The sequence below is a fragment of the Pavona decussata genome, unplaced genomic scaffold, assembly GCF_977016875.1.
Source record: "Pavona decussata unplaced genomic scaffold, jaPavDecu1.1 SCAFFOLD_170, whole genome shotgun sequence".
Classification (NCBI taxonomy): Eukaryota; Metazoa; Cnidaria; class Anthozoa; order Scleractinia; family Agariciidae; genus Pavona; species Pavona decussata.
In genome coordinates this window covers 905,001-922,500 of record NW_028145581.1, presented here as the reverse complement: position 1 = coordinate 922,500, position 17,500 = coordinate 905,001, and the positions used below count along the sequence as shown (strand labels likewise).

At 41.4% G+C, this 17,500-nt stretch overlaps 3 protein-coding genes, 1 long non-coding RNA gene and 1 pseudogene across 6 annotated transcripts in view; all 5 read left to right on the top strand.

The window, feature by feature from the left end:
* The window catches only part of LOC146464022 (uncharacterized), a 3,770-nt gene extending 1,440 nt beyond the window's left edge, over positions 1–2,330 (top strand). The window contains exons 3-6 of one of the 2 annotated variants that reach the window (XR_014856751.1): positions 1–72; positions 262–539; positions 1,551–2,024; positions 2,183–2,330. The exon at positions 1–72 is cut by the window's left edge and continues 5 nt beyond it. Coding sequence is in view for 1 of the 2 variants with exons in the window: in XM_085083806.1 (XP_084939932.1) it covers positions 1–72; positions 262–539; positions 1,551–1,759 (559 nt within the window). In the remaining variant the exon portion in view is untranslated. Of the gene's footprint in view, positions 73–261; positions 540–1,550; positions 2,043–2,182 lie in introns of those variants that run through there. The other variant, XM_085083806.1, reaches the window with a different exon arrangement.
* Positions 1–13,737, top strand: part of LOC146464020 (uncharacterized) — a 20,700-nt gene extending 6,963 nt beyond the window's left edge. Inside the window, exon 5 of the long non-coding RNA XR_014856744.1 lies at positions 13,160–13,737. This is a non-coding gene — a long non-coding RNA (uncharacterized LOC146464020). The remainder of the gene's footprint in view (positions 1–13,159) is intronic.
* LOC146464021 (uncharacterized) lies at positions 2,848–8,854 on the top strand (annotated as a pseudogene). The gene is made up of 7 exons (XR_014856750.1): positions 2,848–3,572; positions 3,787–3,868; positions 4,254–4,408; positions 4,893–4,985; positions 5,346–5,562; positions 5,844–5,930; positions 6,711–8,854. The product of XR_014856750.1 is annotated as an uncharacterized LOC146464021 (transcript).
* Positions 13,738–14,052: 315 nt separating the features above from the next.
* LOC146464019 (uncharacterized) lies at positions 14,053–14,839 on the top strand. The gene has a single exon (XM_085083783.1). The coding sequence runs from the start codon at positions 14,053–14,055 to the stop codon at positions 14,713–14,715; it is 663 nt and encodes a 220-aa protein (XP_084939909.1). The 3' UTR covers positions 14,716–14,839.
* LOC146464018 (uncharacterized) overlaps positions 14,706–17,500 on the top strand; it is a 3,485-nt gene continuing 690 nt past the window's right edge. Inside the window, exon 1 of the mRNA XM_085083768.1 lies at positions 14,706–17,500. This exon is cut by the window's right edge and continues 690 nt beyond it. Within this exon, the coding sequence (XP_084939894.1) occupies positions 14,722–17,500 (2,779 nt within the window). The 5' untranslated portion in view covers positions 14,706–14,721.

Here is a 17,500-nt window from a genome sequence, read left to right as displayed (position 1 = left end):
TGCCTGTCCAGGAGTTCCACGTGGTGAAGCCTGTGCTGAATGTTTTACAAAGAGCAAAGCAAATATTGGGGGGTAAGCTTTTTTGACATTGATTATGTTTAAAAGAACAAATGCCTTGTACTTGTTCTTTGTGACTGTCATCTTTCAGTTAGTAACCGGCAGTGATTCTTTTTGGTGAATAGGTTAGGCTTGATAACTGATATGTATCAGTTTGAAAATCACCTTTTATTAAACATTACTTTGAATCTGGTAATATTTCAGATGGACAGGTATAAGAGATGACCTCTTATTCCTTCTTGAAGAGGAACTCTGCAATGTTAACCTGTGTGCTCTTCATTGTGACCTTCGGAACACAGAGCAGTTGTTGAGTTCACTGGGTATGTTTGCCTATGAATGTGACTCATTGAAACACTGCAATGCTGTTCTTTGTGAGTATGGGCCTGATAGCATGAAGGAAAAAGACCGGATTGTGGTAAAAGCAAAACCAGGGCAAGAAACTGGGATTCAAAAGCACAATATTCAAGTTGTTTCTTTCTCAGGTACATAGAAATACCAGTTGTTTATTTATGAAGAATTCAAAATAGCATTAAAGTTTAGTATCAACTAGGAACATGTCAATGCCATTAAGGCTTGTTGGTTAAATTTATCTCGTACTCTTTTGCCCATGCAATCATTACCAGCCATCTGTATAATAGTAAGCGAGGTACAATAGCAATCTCTTATTAATCACTAGTCTGGTTACATGTACATGCACATGTTACATGTTTGCATTCTCAATAAATTTTTACGCATCAATGTATATGTTAAAAGAAATGATTTAGAAATACATGAAACAAGAAATATGAGTGATAGGAACTGACGTTTCGGTGCATCTTGCGCCATTATCAAGGTACATAATTAATGATAAAAAGCGGTTTGTAAAGGCTAAGTTGAAGTTATGTTATGCAAATTCGCTTCAACTTAGCCTTTACAAACCGCTTTTTATCATTAATTATGTACCTTGATAATGGCGCAAGATGCACCGAAACGTCGGTTCCTATCACTCATATTTCTTGTTTAATGTATATGTTGTAGGTTAAAATGAATCCCAGGTTAAAATGATTTCAACCTAGGTTGATTTTCCTTTGTTTAGGTTGGGTAATTTACATCTGAAACAAAGGAAAATACAAAATCAACCTAGGTTGAAATCATTTTAACCTGGGATTCATTTTAACGTTCAGCATATATACATAGGACATATCCCTGCTTCTTTTTTTTATGTGACCAATTAAATGTTGATTGTTTAGGCTGTTTGAATAAGGAAGAACCATCACTTCAAACATTATGAAATTTTGTACATGGCTTGTTTCATTCCCATTTTTAATTTTAATCAGCATCCCATTCTAAAATAAGTTTACAATGATTATGTTAAATTACTTGAAATGCTAGATTAATGACTATTTTCCTACACGGCAATATAACAGTTGATGTCCATTAGTGCTTTAACCCTAAACAGTTATGCTGATTTATAAAAGTCATCTGATAAGAAAAATAAGCTGCTTGATTTTCAGGAGCAACAGAACGTAGGTTTTTGGACAACATTGAGGAGATTGTTGATAGGTCACTGCCAGTTGAAAACTTGAGAAAGTTTTTCAGAGATGGAGATGTTGTGGAAACGTATTTGTTGAATCAGATAACATTCTGTGAGGAAATGGTTCAGGTATCATGTATCATTAATAAATATGTAGTAGGTGCCCTTTTATGGACTGATAAAAAATAGTGATAACCACTTGGCGTGAAATGGAAAATATAGTAATGGCAAAATGTTACTAAAGACAGTGGAGTGTAAACACTTCATACACAGTGTTTCCTGTTATCATAGAAACAACTCAAAAAAAGAGTTTAGGCTTGACCTCCTTTGAATTTGAATAAGCCAGGGGATAGTCAGGTTACTAGTTCCTTGAAAGTTATTGGAAAAAGAAACATGATGTTTCGTGAGACATGAAAATATAGGCAATGTTGTATATCTTTTCTGGTTCATCCAGGTTGAAGTCCTGTCATCTCTGTATGCCTGAGTGCTTCCAGGTTGAAGTCCTGTCATCTCTGTATGCCTGAGTGCTTCTGGGATATACAACATGAGCAGTTTTATGGAATATACAAGAGAATCTGGGCAAATGTTGTATATCTTTTCTGGTTCATCCAGGTTGAAGTCCTGTCATCTCTGTATGCCTGAGTGCTTTGGGATATACAACATGGACAGCTTTATGAATTGTACTTGAAAATCTAGGCAAATTTTGTATATCTTTTCTGGTTCATCCAGGTTGAAGTCCTGTCATCTCTGTATGCCTGAGTGCTTCGGGATATACAACATGTACAGTTTTATGGAATGAACAATAGAATCTAGGCAAATGTTGTATATCTTTTCTGGTTCATCCAGGTTGAAGTCCTGTCATCTCTGTATGCCTGAGTGCTTCGGGATATACAACAAGAACAGTTTTATGGAATGAACAATAGAATCTAGGCAAATGTTGTATATCTTTTCTGGTTCATCCAGGTTGAAGTCCTGTCATCTCTGTATGCCTGAGTGCTTCGGGATATACAACATGGACAGCTTTATGAATTGTACTTGAAAATCTAGGCAAATTTTGTATATCTTTTCTGGTTCATCCAGGTTGAAGTCCTGGCATCACTGTATGCCTGAGTGCTTCAGGATATACAACATGGACAGCTTTATGAATTGTACTTAAAAATCTAGGCAGATGTTGTATATCTTTTCTGGTTCATTCAGGTTGAAGTCCTGTCATCTCTGTATGCCTGAGTGCTTCTGGGATATACAACATGGACAACTTTATGAATTGTACTTGAAAATCTAGGCAAATGTTGTATATCTTTTCTGGTTCATCCAGGTTGAAGTCCTGGCATCACTGTATGCCTGAGTGCTTCTGGGATATACAACATGGACAACTTTATGAATTGTACTTGAAAATCTAGGCAAATGTTGTATATCTTTTCTGGTTCATCCAGGTTGAAGTCCTGGCATCACTGTATGCCTGAGTGCTTCAGGATATACAACATGGACAGCTCTATGAATTGCACATGAAAATCTAGGCAAATGCTGTAATATCCTTTCTGGTTCATCCAGGTTGAAGTCCTGGCATCACTGTATGCCTGAGTGCTTCTGGAAATTATATACAACATGGACAGTTTTATGGTATATACAAGAGAATCTAGGCAAATGTTTTATATCTTTTCTGGTTCATCCAGGTTGAAGTCCTGTCATCTTTGTATGCCTGAGTGCTTCTGGGATATACAACATGAACAGCTTTGTGAATTGTACTTGAAAATCTAGGCAAATGTTTTATATCTTTTTCTGGTTCATCCAGGTTGAAGTCCTGGCATCACTGTATGCCTGAGTGCTTCGGGATATACAACATAGACAGCTTTATAATTGTACATGAAAATCTAGGCAAATGCTGTAATATCCTTTCTGGTTCATCCAGGTTGAAGTCCTGGCATCTTTGTATGCCTGAGCGCTTCTGGGATATCAAATATGGTAAAAACTGCTTTCAAAGATGTGAATATTGCGGAAATAGGTAAGTTATAGTGATTTTATCCTTCATTGGCTCTACGGTAATTAACATTAAACTGTTTCTTAAAATGCCAAAAACTGTTTTACACGGGTACACTCATTCTTCTCAAGGTTGGAGAGTTGTATTTTATGGTGATACGGTACTCTTGTTGTTCTTTATTATGCAGTTATACCAGTCATTGCTTAAAATCTAAAATTATTTTGTTGAATTGTTATAGCATTATACCCAGCTGAAGAATTCAGGAAAGTTTGGAAGGGATTGGGGAACACATTTGGATACAATTGACATCAGCAGCACGGGTAAACAAACTTACTGAAAAATGAGGCAATGGTGCATGCATTAAGGCTAAACTTAACCCTTGAAGCCCCAATATACAGATCTGATCGTGTTTGTTATGCTACTAGTTGGGAGAATTTGTTTAAACATGAAGATATTATTTTCTCTTTTGTGGTTTTAGAAATGTACAAACTCATTACTCTTAATCTGCTTTGTCATTATTTTTTGTTTGTTTTTACTTGTTATCTTTCCTTTTTTGTCGTGCTCTGAAATAATATTAGCTTCCTTGCTCACTTCCACTGAGTATAAAAAAATATTTGTGACTTTCGTACTTATAAATTGGTAACAGAACAGACGGCAAGCCTACTTTCTTTAGTCTTATTGAACGAAAGGCAATTATTCTTTCAGTTTTGCTTCAGCGGGAGATAGAAAGAAGATTGGAATCCTGGTCTAAAAAACAGGAGGAGGTTGTTAATAAGCTGTCCACTCTCCGGAAAGACCAGAAACGTTTAGAAGAGGTCCGAAACTTCGTCGCTGATTATCAGCTAGCCGCCTACAAAACTGTAAGCAGTTTCTTGGCTTCATATGTTGGCAGTGTTTTGGGGCAGGTCACTTTAACACATTTTGCCACAAAAGTCAATCATTACATGAGTTAGGTTTCTTTGAATTATTCATATATGACCGAAAAGGATCAAGGTTTTCTTATGTATAATGTACTGCCACACTCAACTTTCCCCTATAACATTATGGTACAGTTGCCCAGCCATAGGTCAGCCAATCTCAACACAAGGAGCATGAACTATAGGTGAATAGGCTATTTTTATTTCTGTATAGAACATAAGTAACTTCAACAACTCCATTTTCCAACGTCTCTTTGCTTTCGGAATCAACCAAATAGTCTCACTCCCAGCATGCTTTGCCGGCGGTTTATTGTCCCCGTAGATTTAACAGACTGAAAAGACCTTTGTATTTCATTGCGTTATTGTTCACGGAGATGTGCTCTTCTTTGGTCTTCTTTAATGTATTGTCAATTGATTTCTGTTAAAGGTGTTCTGTAAGTGGCGTGACATTGCAAAGACGATGAGGGGAAAAGTGTTTGACGACGATATGGAAGAAGAAATCGATGTGTTCGACCTGGAGGTTGGTAAACCAATAAGTCCTTACGATTTGGCGCATTGGGTGCCTTAGTACTGTGCGATCCAACTAATTAGGGTGGTTTTCTTAACAGACCATTCTGGTTTGCTTTGTAACAGCATGGTGTTCTCAAAGGTAAAAAATCGTCCATTGATGTTGAGCCGGGGAGGCGACTTTTAGTTTAAGAATATTGTTTTATTGCGCACTAAATCATTTTGCAGCCAGCAAAAAAAGTGCAGAGAATCAAGGACAACCGTGGTTGGTGAATACAAAACACTGTGTAGAATAGATGATCAGAGCGCGCTTTAGAAACTGGCCGCTGGTTTGGTATGTACTGACTATTATTGTTTTTCTATTTTTTTATAGTGTAAGGAATGGGGATTTTGTCTCAGGGAGCTCTTTGGACTTGGAATGGGTACCGGTGATTACGGCCATTTAACCGTTGAACATGCTTCGATGTTAATGAGGAATTTTAGATCGTTACGGCACTACAGCAATCAAGGTTTCGAGGCGGCGCATAAGCTTCAAAAGCAGATTTTTAGCAGGGCAACTAACCATGATGGCAGTGGTGAAGCTACTTCATGTAAGTAATAAGTATATTTTGGGTGTTCGTTTTAAGACCACATTTCTTCTGTGCAAAAAGTTATCTAACGAAGTGAAAGAGCGAATAAAGTGCCATTGTAGTCTACATGAAAGAATTGGTTATCAAAAATTCAAATTGAAAGTTTGGATTGAAAATTTTATCTAATTATCGTGAATTCCAATATTTGTACCTTAATGAGCCATTGTTCTGTATAATTTTATATCAATCAAATGTTAGACGCAAAAAAGTTAAGGTTGCCTGTCGTTTCTTTCTTGTTTCAGTGAACCAGATACTAACTCATCATTACCCTGAGAAGCTACTATTCTTGAGGTTATGTTTCAGAAAGGCCAACCAATGTGCACTTAAAGGTGAGACTGCTTGAATACACCTTAGCATGTGGCTGTTGTTTACTCGCCAGTGGATTTGTTCATACATGATCTCGTAGATCCTCGACTGAAAATTATAGAACATGCATGCTCAGGATATTGTGTGCTCTACATTACCGTATATATTTTACGTTTCGTGTACATGTTACATTTCATTTGAAACCGAACAGTGACTTATCTGGTCGGTGTTTCTGTGTTCTCAAATTCGTCCAGCTATTAGCAGCCTTTATTAGCCCCGAGCATGAGCTTTTTACTTAAACTGAGAACAAGGATCACGGTAGTTACTCTGGTAATAAGAGCAATACGTTTTAGTTATTTATTTAACTAGCAATTTGGGTAGCTCTCCTGTAATGGGAATTTATTTTTTAGTGTCATGATTTGTATCACCAAAATAATAATTGTTCAAGTTATTCCACGTGAAAGCAAGCCATATGGTGACATAACTCATTACGAGTTAAGGACAAACTGCTGAAGAGTACGAATAAGGATCTCAAAGCTTAACTACAAAATGACAGTTGTAACACACATCGCTCTACATAACGTGTTCCTGCTATGTGGCATGAATTGTTTATTAATTGCAACTCCGAAATTAAGAATGTTGTGGTATGTACTCGTAACCAGACTACCGCTGGCTAGTTCCTGATTATACATGGCCATAATTCTCTACCCCACACCCTTCAATTTCATACTGTACAACACCAATCCGCCACATGCTATTAACTGATTGTGTTCTTTGTTGTTGTTGTTGTTGTTGTTGTTCAGGAAAGAAGTTCTTCTTTAGAGGATGCGGCTGGCCAAATTCAAAGAGCACAAAGAGGTGGAGTGCACCACATAAGCACTGGGTTCAAATCATGGACGAACTTTTTACTGCTTTCCTTTCCAAAGACTATCTGACGTATGAGTACACCGACCATTTGTGCTGCAGAGTGGCAGATGAGGATTTGCCTTGCCTAGAGTACAACGAGACGTTCTGGGAGAACATCTTCAAGAAGAAGATGGCTGAACGCCAATTGGATGAGAACGAAACCCCACGTTCACGTAAGAGAAAAAAGACGGGCATACCGAAAAGAACTCGCCGAAAGTTGTTCAAGGCTGGGAAGAGAAAAAGAAAGCGCCGTAATCCGTCTTTGGTGCCTTCGTCCTCGTCCTCGTCCTCGTCTTGTTCTGCACTAAAGAAAAAGACCTTACCAGGACGTAAACCAAAGCCATCTTCATCGTCGACGCCACAGACTGAAAGGTTGAAGCAGGAGGAAGTCTTAAATACTCGGCGCTGTCTATTCAAGCCGAGCGAAAGGAAAAGGAAACAAGCGTCGCCTGCAACAACTCCGTGCAAGCGTAAGCCTCCGGTGACACCCACAGTGCAGGTGCCCTTTAGTGATGTGTTCTCTACTGTTGCCCAAGAGAACAATTGCTGGCAGCTAAACTCCCCCCAGTAGACTGCAGCACAACAGTACTTCAGAATAGGTTGTTGAGAGTTGCTGATGATTTCCAGTACACCGATGTTTCGAGTCTTAAGCAACGTCCACCAGCGTGTGTAACAAAAGCTGCAGTTACGCTGATTCAAACCGAGAAGGCAGCAGCCATTGAAAACGGGAAGACGATAGACCTGGACGAGGAGGATAGAGGGATCGGCGTTTCCATAGGTGCACTTGGAATTTTCTCTCGAGCTGGGCTGGGGCACCTTGAATGGCTTGCAGAAGTGGCCGAGATGCAGCTTAATGCAAAGGAAGAAGTGAACTGGATAATGGAAGCCCCGGACAGTTTGGACAGAGAAACCAGAGAAAGTATTGTCCAGGTGCTTCAAAAGTTCCCTCTCAACCATTTGGTTGCGAGAGACGGTAAATACGCCGTTAATGTGCGAGCCTTCAGTAATTTGGCCTTGGAGAGGTACGTAGACGATACAGTGATTGACACAGCCTTGGCAAAAATTCACCGCCAGCTTAATTTAAAAGAGTCCGTGCTCTGTCTGCCAGCACATACTTTAGTCTGGCTTGACAGTGGTGATGAAGACTTTATCGGTGAATGTTTTCGAGAAATGTTGGCCGGTGTAAACCCTGATGCTCTCAGCTTGGTACTTCTTCCAGTCAACTTAAACGGCATGCATTGGGGTCTTGTGGTCATCGATCTCGTGACCAAACAAGCCTACTTTGACGATGGCCTTGGATGGACCTTCCCGAGAACATGGTATGTGCGTCAAATTGTGAAGGAACTTCAGTCGCAATTTCCAGAGTGCGAGAAATTTCTTGCAGAACACTGGCCCATGTCGCAAACGTTTAAAAGATTTGGAATGCCGAGGCAACCAACTAATGGTCAGGTTGTTGGAAGCGGTAGCTGTGGCGTGGGCGTTATCCTTTCTGCTAAGGACTTCATGGAGCGTGGTACACCGGTTCCACCCTCCTGGAGCTTTAATTCAATGACTGTGCACAGAAAAGAAATTATGAAATTACTGTTGTCGTGTTCGTGAGCCAATGCCAGTTCTGTATTGTGTCATTAGATCCACAAGATATTCGGAAAGGTAGTCTCCTCTCTCAGTTGTGTTAAGAATCTTAGCGTCTGGATTGATCCTTAGCTACATGTAACTCGATTTTCACGAGAGTTTTTGAGTTTTTGGAGATGTCAGCTGAAGTTTATGCTACTCTTCTACTCTTATTCATGCTTTTATTACACGCGTTTGTATTGTTGCATTAGCTTATACTACAAAGAGTTTTAAAATGCAACACCTAGGGTCCTCTTTAGAGGTGCTTGTTACTTGCAAACTACTTCTCCAATTGCCTTAAAATTAAGTATAATATCCAATTTGAATTATTGATGTTTGCTATCAATTTCCACCCCTGTCTATGTTTCTAATTCTACTGGTTAAAAGACGATTAATTTTGTATTTAGTCGTATATCCAATGATAATATCCTACACCCAATGGTGCCTATCATGGCTCTAACAGCAACCCTCGATGAAGAACAACTCCAGTCACTGAGTCGTCACTACCTCAAAAAACCGGTTTTGATACGCGACAGTGTAAATCGCCCGAACATCAAACTTAACGTAGGCAGGTACACGGCAAAGAGACCTGTTAAGGAAGGTAGAAATTTGGTGTGGATGGATGTGGCTAATGAAATCCGTAGAATTAAGGAGTTGGAAGAACTATTCACAACGTTTGATGGCATTAGTGAAGACAAGCTGATTTCCTGGTTAATGGGTTCTATAAGAGATTGGATTGCTCGTCCAGAAATTCAGTCATCAATTAACAGCTCCAAAACCTTTGCCAAAGGCAGCACATACAATGGGAAATTGTTGTCTCGACAGTGGTGGCAAAGACACCTAAGGCAGCTAGTGAGCTTGGGGTTTATTGACATAAGCTTTCAAATAATACGCGCGCAAACATTTACTAACACCAGCAGAAAATATCAAGTTTCTGAGGCCGGAAAAATGTTTATGGAGAAACCACATAGTTTGAAAGTGGTGTCCCCTTATCAAGATCCTCTAGATTCTAGCAAGACTTCTGGTAACACCAAGCGGAAAACACACGCTGGTGGAAGAGGCATACACTATTTACCAAAAATAAGGAAAGCCATGAGTGCCTCTGACAATTGGCACAACGTTACCGAGAGACACCAATACGAGTTCCCAGGTTTCCAATCAGAAGGGCAAGAGATCGGTTTCTGCAAATCAATAAAGGATATGCAAGGGTTTGGATCGCACCAAAGAGTTCATTTCATGTGGGATGACAATCAGCTAACAAAACGGCACACCAACAGTCAGGTTTGTCAAATGCTTATAGACGGAAAAAACACGGAAGTTACCGTTAGACGTGCTCCTTGTGAAGGAGTAAAGACTTGTAATCAAGACGGATGCAATTATACCGTTTCAAACAGACAAAAAAAGAACAAGTGCCCCGAGCACGAAGGTACTCATGGATTGAAGAGTAGTGGCCCGTGCCCAGCCCATTTGATTTATATGTGGCCAACAAATGATGACGGCCGAAGGTGGGTTGGTATAGTACCGGGGTTAAACCACAACCACTCAAAACCAGCACCACATCTCATTTCTCAAGAAACAAAGGAAAAGATAAAATCGGCCATGTCAAATGATAGCACTCTTTCAACGAAAGACTTACAGAAGGGTTATGGTGTAGGCTTAGTTCCCGCAGAACTATCACCTGCAGCCTCAAATCCAGAACGGTTGAGGAGGGAAAGGAAACGGGCTCTCAAAATTACAGTCGGTAGACAAAGGTCGATATTTCCTGTAATAAATACCGTCGTCTAGTGCGTGTGGCCTTTATTTGAAGGTACATATGCAAACAAACTCAGGCGACTACCCGCTACATCCTGGCAACAATGAGTCGAGCTGGTTACTCGATGATACCCTCTGAGTAGCTGTGATGATAAGCTACTCAGGTAATACCCTAGCCAACCAAAGAAGCGGTTGGCATAGGGGGGGACCAGGAAACCACAAACCCAATCCGGCCTTTAAGTCATTTGGAATAACGGCCGAACTTGGGTTTCATGTTTCATTCTATATACCGAAAGAAATACAAGAAACATAACTTTCTTAGTATTTACATCGAATTTACAGTGCCACATACATCCATTTGAAGAAGATACAAGTTAAGGCCCGCCTTTTAACTTGTTAATATAACAAAAAAACAGTTAAAAAGTAGTTTAAGCAAAATGCTCCCACTTCTCACTGCTCTACATTGGGGTAGCGTTGCTGGGCGCAGAGTCTCTGCAGAGTCCCACCATCACCGATCCACCCGCGCGAGGGAACTCTTAATAACTTAATAATGCTGAAAACATTATATAACACGCGACAGCATCGTTTCCCCCTATATGAGAGACATTTTCTTAGATGTGCACAAGGCGCAGCCTCGTTTTGGTGCGAAGCTTGTTTTCGTCCTATAACGTCATAAAATTACTGTTTTCATTAACAACTATGGCAGAGGTCTTGAACTCGTGGATTTCTTGACATATTTTAGGTTGATGTCGATTACATCAAGGATTTTCTTGAAAATGTTCATCTTAAAGGGACACTGTCACGGCGATTTTGTTATATTTTCGTCAAAATGGCTCAAATATTTGACAAAGAACCTTTTTTCTAACATGAAATTGCTGTTAGAGCACCGGGAAGGAAATATCAAGGGATTTTTCCGGGGAAGAACAAACTATAAGCAGTATTTGACGACTTCTCCACAATACACAGGAGGAACTTGAAAAAATTGGCCAATTTTTTCAAGTTGCAATCCATTCCCATCCTAGCCATCCCCAGCAAAAGATAATTAATACTAGTTTATGTGCATTATTAGGGTTATTGTTAACAAAACTGAACCATTATTTTGACGATTCCATCGATTCAAATATCTTTTTGGCTATTCAAAGTAACAAAAAAATCGGTGACACTGCCCCTTTAAGGGGGAATACGCCTAAACGCCATTTTTCCGCCACTTGACATGGCTTTATGGAAATATCTCGCTCACTTTTCAAGCAATCCAAAAACTCTTTCATCATCCCGTGAATCTGTGTTGCGGGGTAGTTTGCGAATTTTTGGGTGATTTTTGGGTATGTTTGGGCGGAGTATTCCTCTAAGAGGATTGGTCAAATTAAAAGAAATAGGTAATTTATGGAAGTTAGCCCACTAGCAACCCGGGGTGCTTTTGCGTGGATACCAACTCTCTCAGTGTTGTTGTTCCAAATATCTTTTTCTTTATTCTTTCTCTTTTTTTAAAACCTTCAAATTTCATTTAGGATAACGGCCGAATTTGGGTTTCCTATTATATTCCGAACGAAATCCGGCCGTTACTCTTTTGGGATAACGGCCGAATTTGGGTTTCCTATAATATACCTAACGAAATTCGGCGGTTAAGTCAATTGGGATAACGGCCGAATTTAGGTTTCCTATTATATTCGAACGAAATTCGGCCGTTAACTCATTTGGGATAACGGCCGAATTTGGGTTTCCTATTATATACCGATAGAAATTCGGCCGTTAACTCATTTGGGATAACGGCCGAATTTGGGTTTCCTATTATATACCGATAGAAATTCGGCCGTTAACTCATTTGGGATAACGGCCGAATTTGGGTTTCCTATTATATACCGATAGAAATTCGGCCGTTAACTCATTTGGGATAACGGCCGAATTTGGGTTTCCTATTATATACCGATAGAAATTCGGCCGTTAAGTCAATTGGGATAACGGCCGGGTTTGTCTAGGTATATAGTATTAACTAAATTGTATTATCATTCTTTGTACTGATCGAGACTCGGCCGTTAACTCATTTGGGATAACGGCCGAATCCGTATCGGTATATAACAACCGAACAAGTTAACGGCCGAAAAATGCTTGCTATATACCGAACAAGGTTGAGGCTTATTTCGTTATTATCAAAACACTCCATCGATGTCACATATTGACAGAAGCAAACTATTTTAGCTCGGTGATGTTAATTTACTTTCACGGTGTTCAAAAACCTTTCAATTGTGTAAGTTTACACAAGCTGATATCTTTGGATTACTTGCGAATATTTCCACTTTTACCGTTTTGATTGATTGATTGGCGTTCAAAAGAGATATCTCTCCCCCTCCAAAAACAGAATGGATTATTTTTCCCATGTTGTGAAAGATAAACCAAGAAAATCGGAGCCTAGTTTCAAGAAGGCGTTGTTGAAAAAGCCCTCCTAAAGAATAATTCCCCAAAACCAAAACAAACTACATATTAGGTATCGCTTTCCGGTTCCCGCAGTTACTTTTCAAATGCGTCTGGTTTAAAGATAGAATTTAATTAAAATCACGCCATAAATAAATGTTCACGCTTAAGGATTATAACACATTCGCGTAAAAATTGACGCCCCACGTCAAACAGAAACGAGTATCAGAAGCGATTCAATTACACTGGAATGTTCAGAGTGGCTAGATATCATGCTGAGATTGGTGGCAAATTGCCCCCTATCTCAGCGGGATCCAGAGGTCTTATTGTGGTTGCTAAGAACCTCTGGCTCGTTATGCTTCCACCCTTACTTATTAACAGTAGATATTAAAGTCAAATAATGATAGTAAAATTATAATTACAAAGGTGAGGGACTGCACAAGAAAGCTATGCTTCATATTAAGTGCACCTATTCATCCTTGTTAAAAAGAGTACCAAAGTGCAAGTGACAGTCAACTTACATTATTTTGAAAAGTATTACAAATTCACATTACAAGCTATTAATTTTTTTTAGGAGAAGACTTTGAAAGAGAAAATCCTGTGTTGGAAAATCCGCCACTTGTAGCGACAAGTTACTCAACATCGCAAGTACAGCAACCTGTTCTGGAAGTTAATGACAGTGACCATTCAGAAGATCTTCAGCTAGTTGCAAGAGCAAGAGCAGTTGGTGTGCAGTATGAGTTTGCACAACGTGGTGCAATGGAAACTGAGGATGACAGGAGAAGGAGAAAGCGACGAAATCAAAGGAGAGTATCAGATGAGGAGAAAAGGTTGCGTGAAGTTGTTGGAGACCTACCACCACCTCCACCAGCAGGATCTAGTCAGGTAGAGGACAATGCGTACTGTGCAATACGTTCATTTGAGGTGGAGCAGATGACGTACAAGTTCAGTTGTTGTGAGGTTTGCAAGGAACGGCGGTTAGAACGCAAAGCCACAGGAAACACGTGCACCCGTTGCAGGAGAGATAAGAAGGTACCAAAAGTCTGGTCTGATGAAAACAATATGGACCCGCCGAGTGTTCCTGAGGAGCTGTCTGGAATGTCGGATGCAGAGCAGATGCTGATAGCCAGACTAGCACCCACTGTGCATGTACACATGTTGAAGCATGGAGGTATCGCGTCAAGGGGACATTGCATTGCATTTCCTCAGGCAGTTCAAGAACCTGCAACCATTCTGCCACGCCTACCAGCAGAGGTCGATATCATTCGTGTGAGAAGACAAGGAAAAAATGATACCCATAAGGACTTCAGGGTCAGAAGGCACCGTGTTGAAGGAGCTATTCGGTTTCTAAAGGATAATAATTCCGCTTATAGTGACATTGTCATAGATGCTGCTCGCATACATAATTTACCGGAGGATGGTGAGTTGCCCAATTTGAGAACTGTTGAGTTTTCTGAAACAGAACACATGGAAGACCAAGGCCCAGCTCCACAGCAATTGGATGCTGGTGAAACAGATGGCAGCGATGACTCAACAGTTTCTGGAGTTCTTCTTACTGAGCCAGGAGTGAACGTGCAAGCACAAGTCAATGCTGCCATAAATCAAGTTGTGTCTGAACCAAGGGAAGGAGAGTCAGACGAGGCTCAACAAGGCATGGAACGACCAGTGATCCCATGGCCGACTACTGACGCAACTCCAGCATCTGAGTTCAACACTCCTTACTTTTTCACAATGGCATTTCCTTGCTTGTTTCCTTATGGAAAGGGTGATTTCCACATAAACCGTCCAATTACATGTCCTGCACTTCACGACTGGGCGGAGCACTTGCTGTGGTATCAAGACGGAAGGTTTGCACGGCATAAAGTATGGAAGTTTGTTGTTCACAACATGATCATGAGAAAGCGTGCCCTGGAGCAGAGCAGGTACTTTGTTGATCAGCAACTAGGTGACCCACACATAACTGTTGCAGATCTTCAAGAGCGACTAGCGAGGGGTGACACTTCAATCACCAACAGGCTTTTATATTTTGGTGCAAATCTGCGCGGTACAGCTCAGTACTGGCATCAAAGGCGCAGAGAGCTTCGTGCCTTGGTTGAGTTCATGGTCAATGAAAAGCGCGGATTGCCTTAATTTTTCATGACTGGAAGTTGTGCAGAGTTTTACTTTCCCCCACTAAGAAGACTATTGGAACAATACATTTTACAGACCACGGGGGAAGAGGTCAACCTTGCCGAAGATAGCAATGGCCGCTTCAAAGCTGTACAAGAAAACACGCACGTGGTGGTAAGCTACTTTGACCTACGTACCCAATCATACCATGAAAAGGTACTGAAGCCAGTGTTTGGTGTATCTGATTATTGGTACCGCTATGAATTTGCCAAGTCCCGGGGTCAAATTCATTGGCACCAACTAAGCTGGAGAGATGACAGACAGCCACACCAGCTGTTGCATGAAGCTCGTGAAGATGGTTGTGACGAAGACGAGTATGCAGCTAGGCTTAGCCAGTGGGCTGATGAAAACTTAGCTATGACAGCATCACACCCAGCTGGCAGTGATGAAGAAGGACAGCCAAGAGAAGTCCTTTGGCCACCACCTGAGGGTTCGGCTCTAGAAATATCACATGAAAGGGATCCCCTGGTGAAGATGCTACTGGAAATAGCTGCAACACAAAATGCAATACTGGAAGATCATTTGCTTCTTGTGAACCGAGTTGGGCTGCACAGTTGTTTCGATTACTGCTTGAGGACTCCTCGTCACCCTGAGCCAGGATTGCAGCCAAGAGAACGTGTATGCAGGATGGAGTTTGGAAGCGAGTTTTCCCCAGGGAAGAAACTGCGGAATGACCCAGAAATTGTGGGAGATCATAACGGAGCTCCTCGCCTTGAGATGCCACGTGACCATCCACGTGTGGTTCAGCATTCTTGCTATCAAATACAGTCCTGGAGAGCAAATGGGGACGTAAGCTTGATTCTTTCCAATTCTCCCCCAGACAATCCTAGCACCGATGATATAGCAATAATTGATTATGTGTGTGGGTATGCTTGCAAGGATAGTGAACCCACTGGTGCAACTGCTGATCTTTTTAAGGACATGGTCAATGCTGTTGATGCAACTGATGCAGATCAAGTGACCGGCAAGTCAATGTGTGCTAAAATGCTAATCAAGACTGTGGGAAGACGAGATATCAGTGGACCTGAGGCATCATTTGAGTTGAGTGGACTAGCACTTTGGCGATGTAGCCGTTCATTCACGTACTTGTCTATGTCAGGCTCAAGGCGACTTGAACGTGATGGTGAGGCTGCAACTCGAAGCACCCCTTTGGATAAGTACCTTGCACGACCACGTGAGGAGCACTCTTCTTGGTACCATTTTGCATCAAAAAATGGTAAGGTTCCTGTAGTAAGTGGTGGTGCAACACACGCAACATGGCCATTGAATGAGGACTACTGTAGAACAATGCTTCTGTTACACTGGCCAAACTGGTTTAACATCCAAGACGTAAAGGGAGATGCTGAATCTTGGATTGAGAGGTTTACCGATTTCATTTCTAGTAATGAGTGCCCAGCATTCGTGAAGGCCCAGGTTGCAAAGGCACAGCGTTATGCAGAGCAACCACAAGAGCCGGTTTTCGTAGAGGATGAGGATGATGATGCAGTAGAAGCCGAACAACAACCAGATTGGGTGGATGTCTATGCAGGGCAGAACCAGAGATATGAGGGTGTGGAGAAGGATTTGGATTATGATGACGGTGGAGAGGACTATGACTGGAACAGCACCTGCATTGTTCTTCCTGAAGACAAAGACCCCAAGAAATGGCTTGAAGAAATAATCAAAGAAGACGAAGAACGGGAAACGGAAACTGCAGGCCTTGAATTGCCACAGATGTCCCCATTCTTCCTAAATGAGAATCAGAGAGCAATAGTGAGTCTGGTGTTGCACACCCTCTACAACTTTGTTGAAAACCGACCAGATTACCATCCTTTGCGGCTTGTTGTGTCTGGAACTGCTGGAACTGGAAAGTCATATGTTATCAAGTGCCTTCAGAGGTTAGTGCGGCAAGTGTTTGGAACAAATGATGCAATAGAGGTGATAACCCCGACGGGGAGTGCTGCCTATCTCGTTCAAGGCAGTACAGTTCACAGTTTCTTAGGAATCCCAACCGGGGGAAGGTCTTGCAATGAGCTGACAGTACCTGCGGGACCAGTGCTTGAGAGAATTCAGAAAAAGTGTGATAATTTGAAAGTTCTGGTTGGGGATGAGCGGTCGATGTTTGGCCGCACCACAATGGGCTGGATGGAACATCACGCACGTTATGCAGTGAACAGAGGAGCCAATGTAGACGAGCTATGGGGGGGTATTCCTGTGGTAGTACTTATGGGAGATGATGTTCAACTACCTCCTGTATGTGACACTCCTGTCTACATTCAAGATTGTCGCAGTACCCCATCTAACCATGGCCGTTTTTTTTGGACAACTTTTGATAGTGCTGTGGAGCTTACTGAGATTGTGAGGCAAACTGAATCTGAACAACAGCTCAGAGGTGTGTTGATGTCCTCGAGGACTTATAAAACAACACGCCAGCAAATCCATTGGCTACAGCAGTTTCAGTGGCACAATCTCCGCTTAACACATGGTACAGAACTTCTGGGAAGGATGGACGAACAAGGTCTGTACGTATTTCCAACACATCGCCTGGAATGGGAGCGCAACAAAACTAAGCTACTAGAGTGTAACAGAAAGCCAAACCACCCAGTAGCAAGGATCAAGGCAATTGACAATGGCAGGCATGCACAGAAGGCTGACAGTAGTAAGGCACGAGGGCTGCTACCACTACTGTATCTTTGCCGTGACAGCAAAGTCATGCTGGTACCCAACTTAAAGGCTTCATGGGGTTTGTACAATGGAGCGGTTGGCA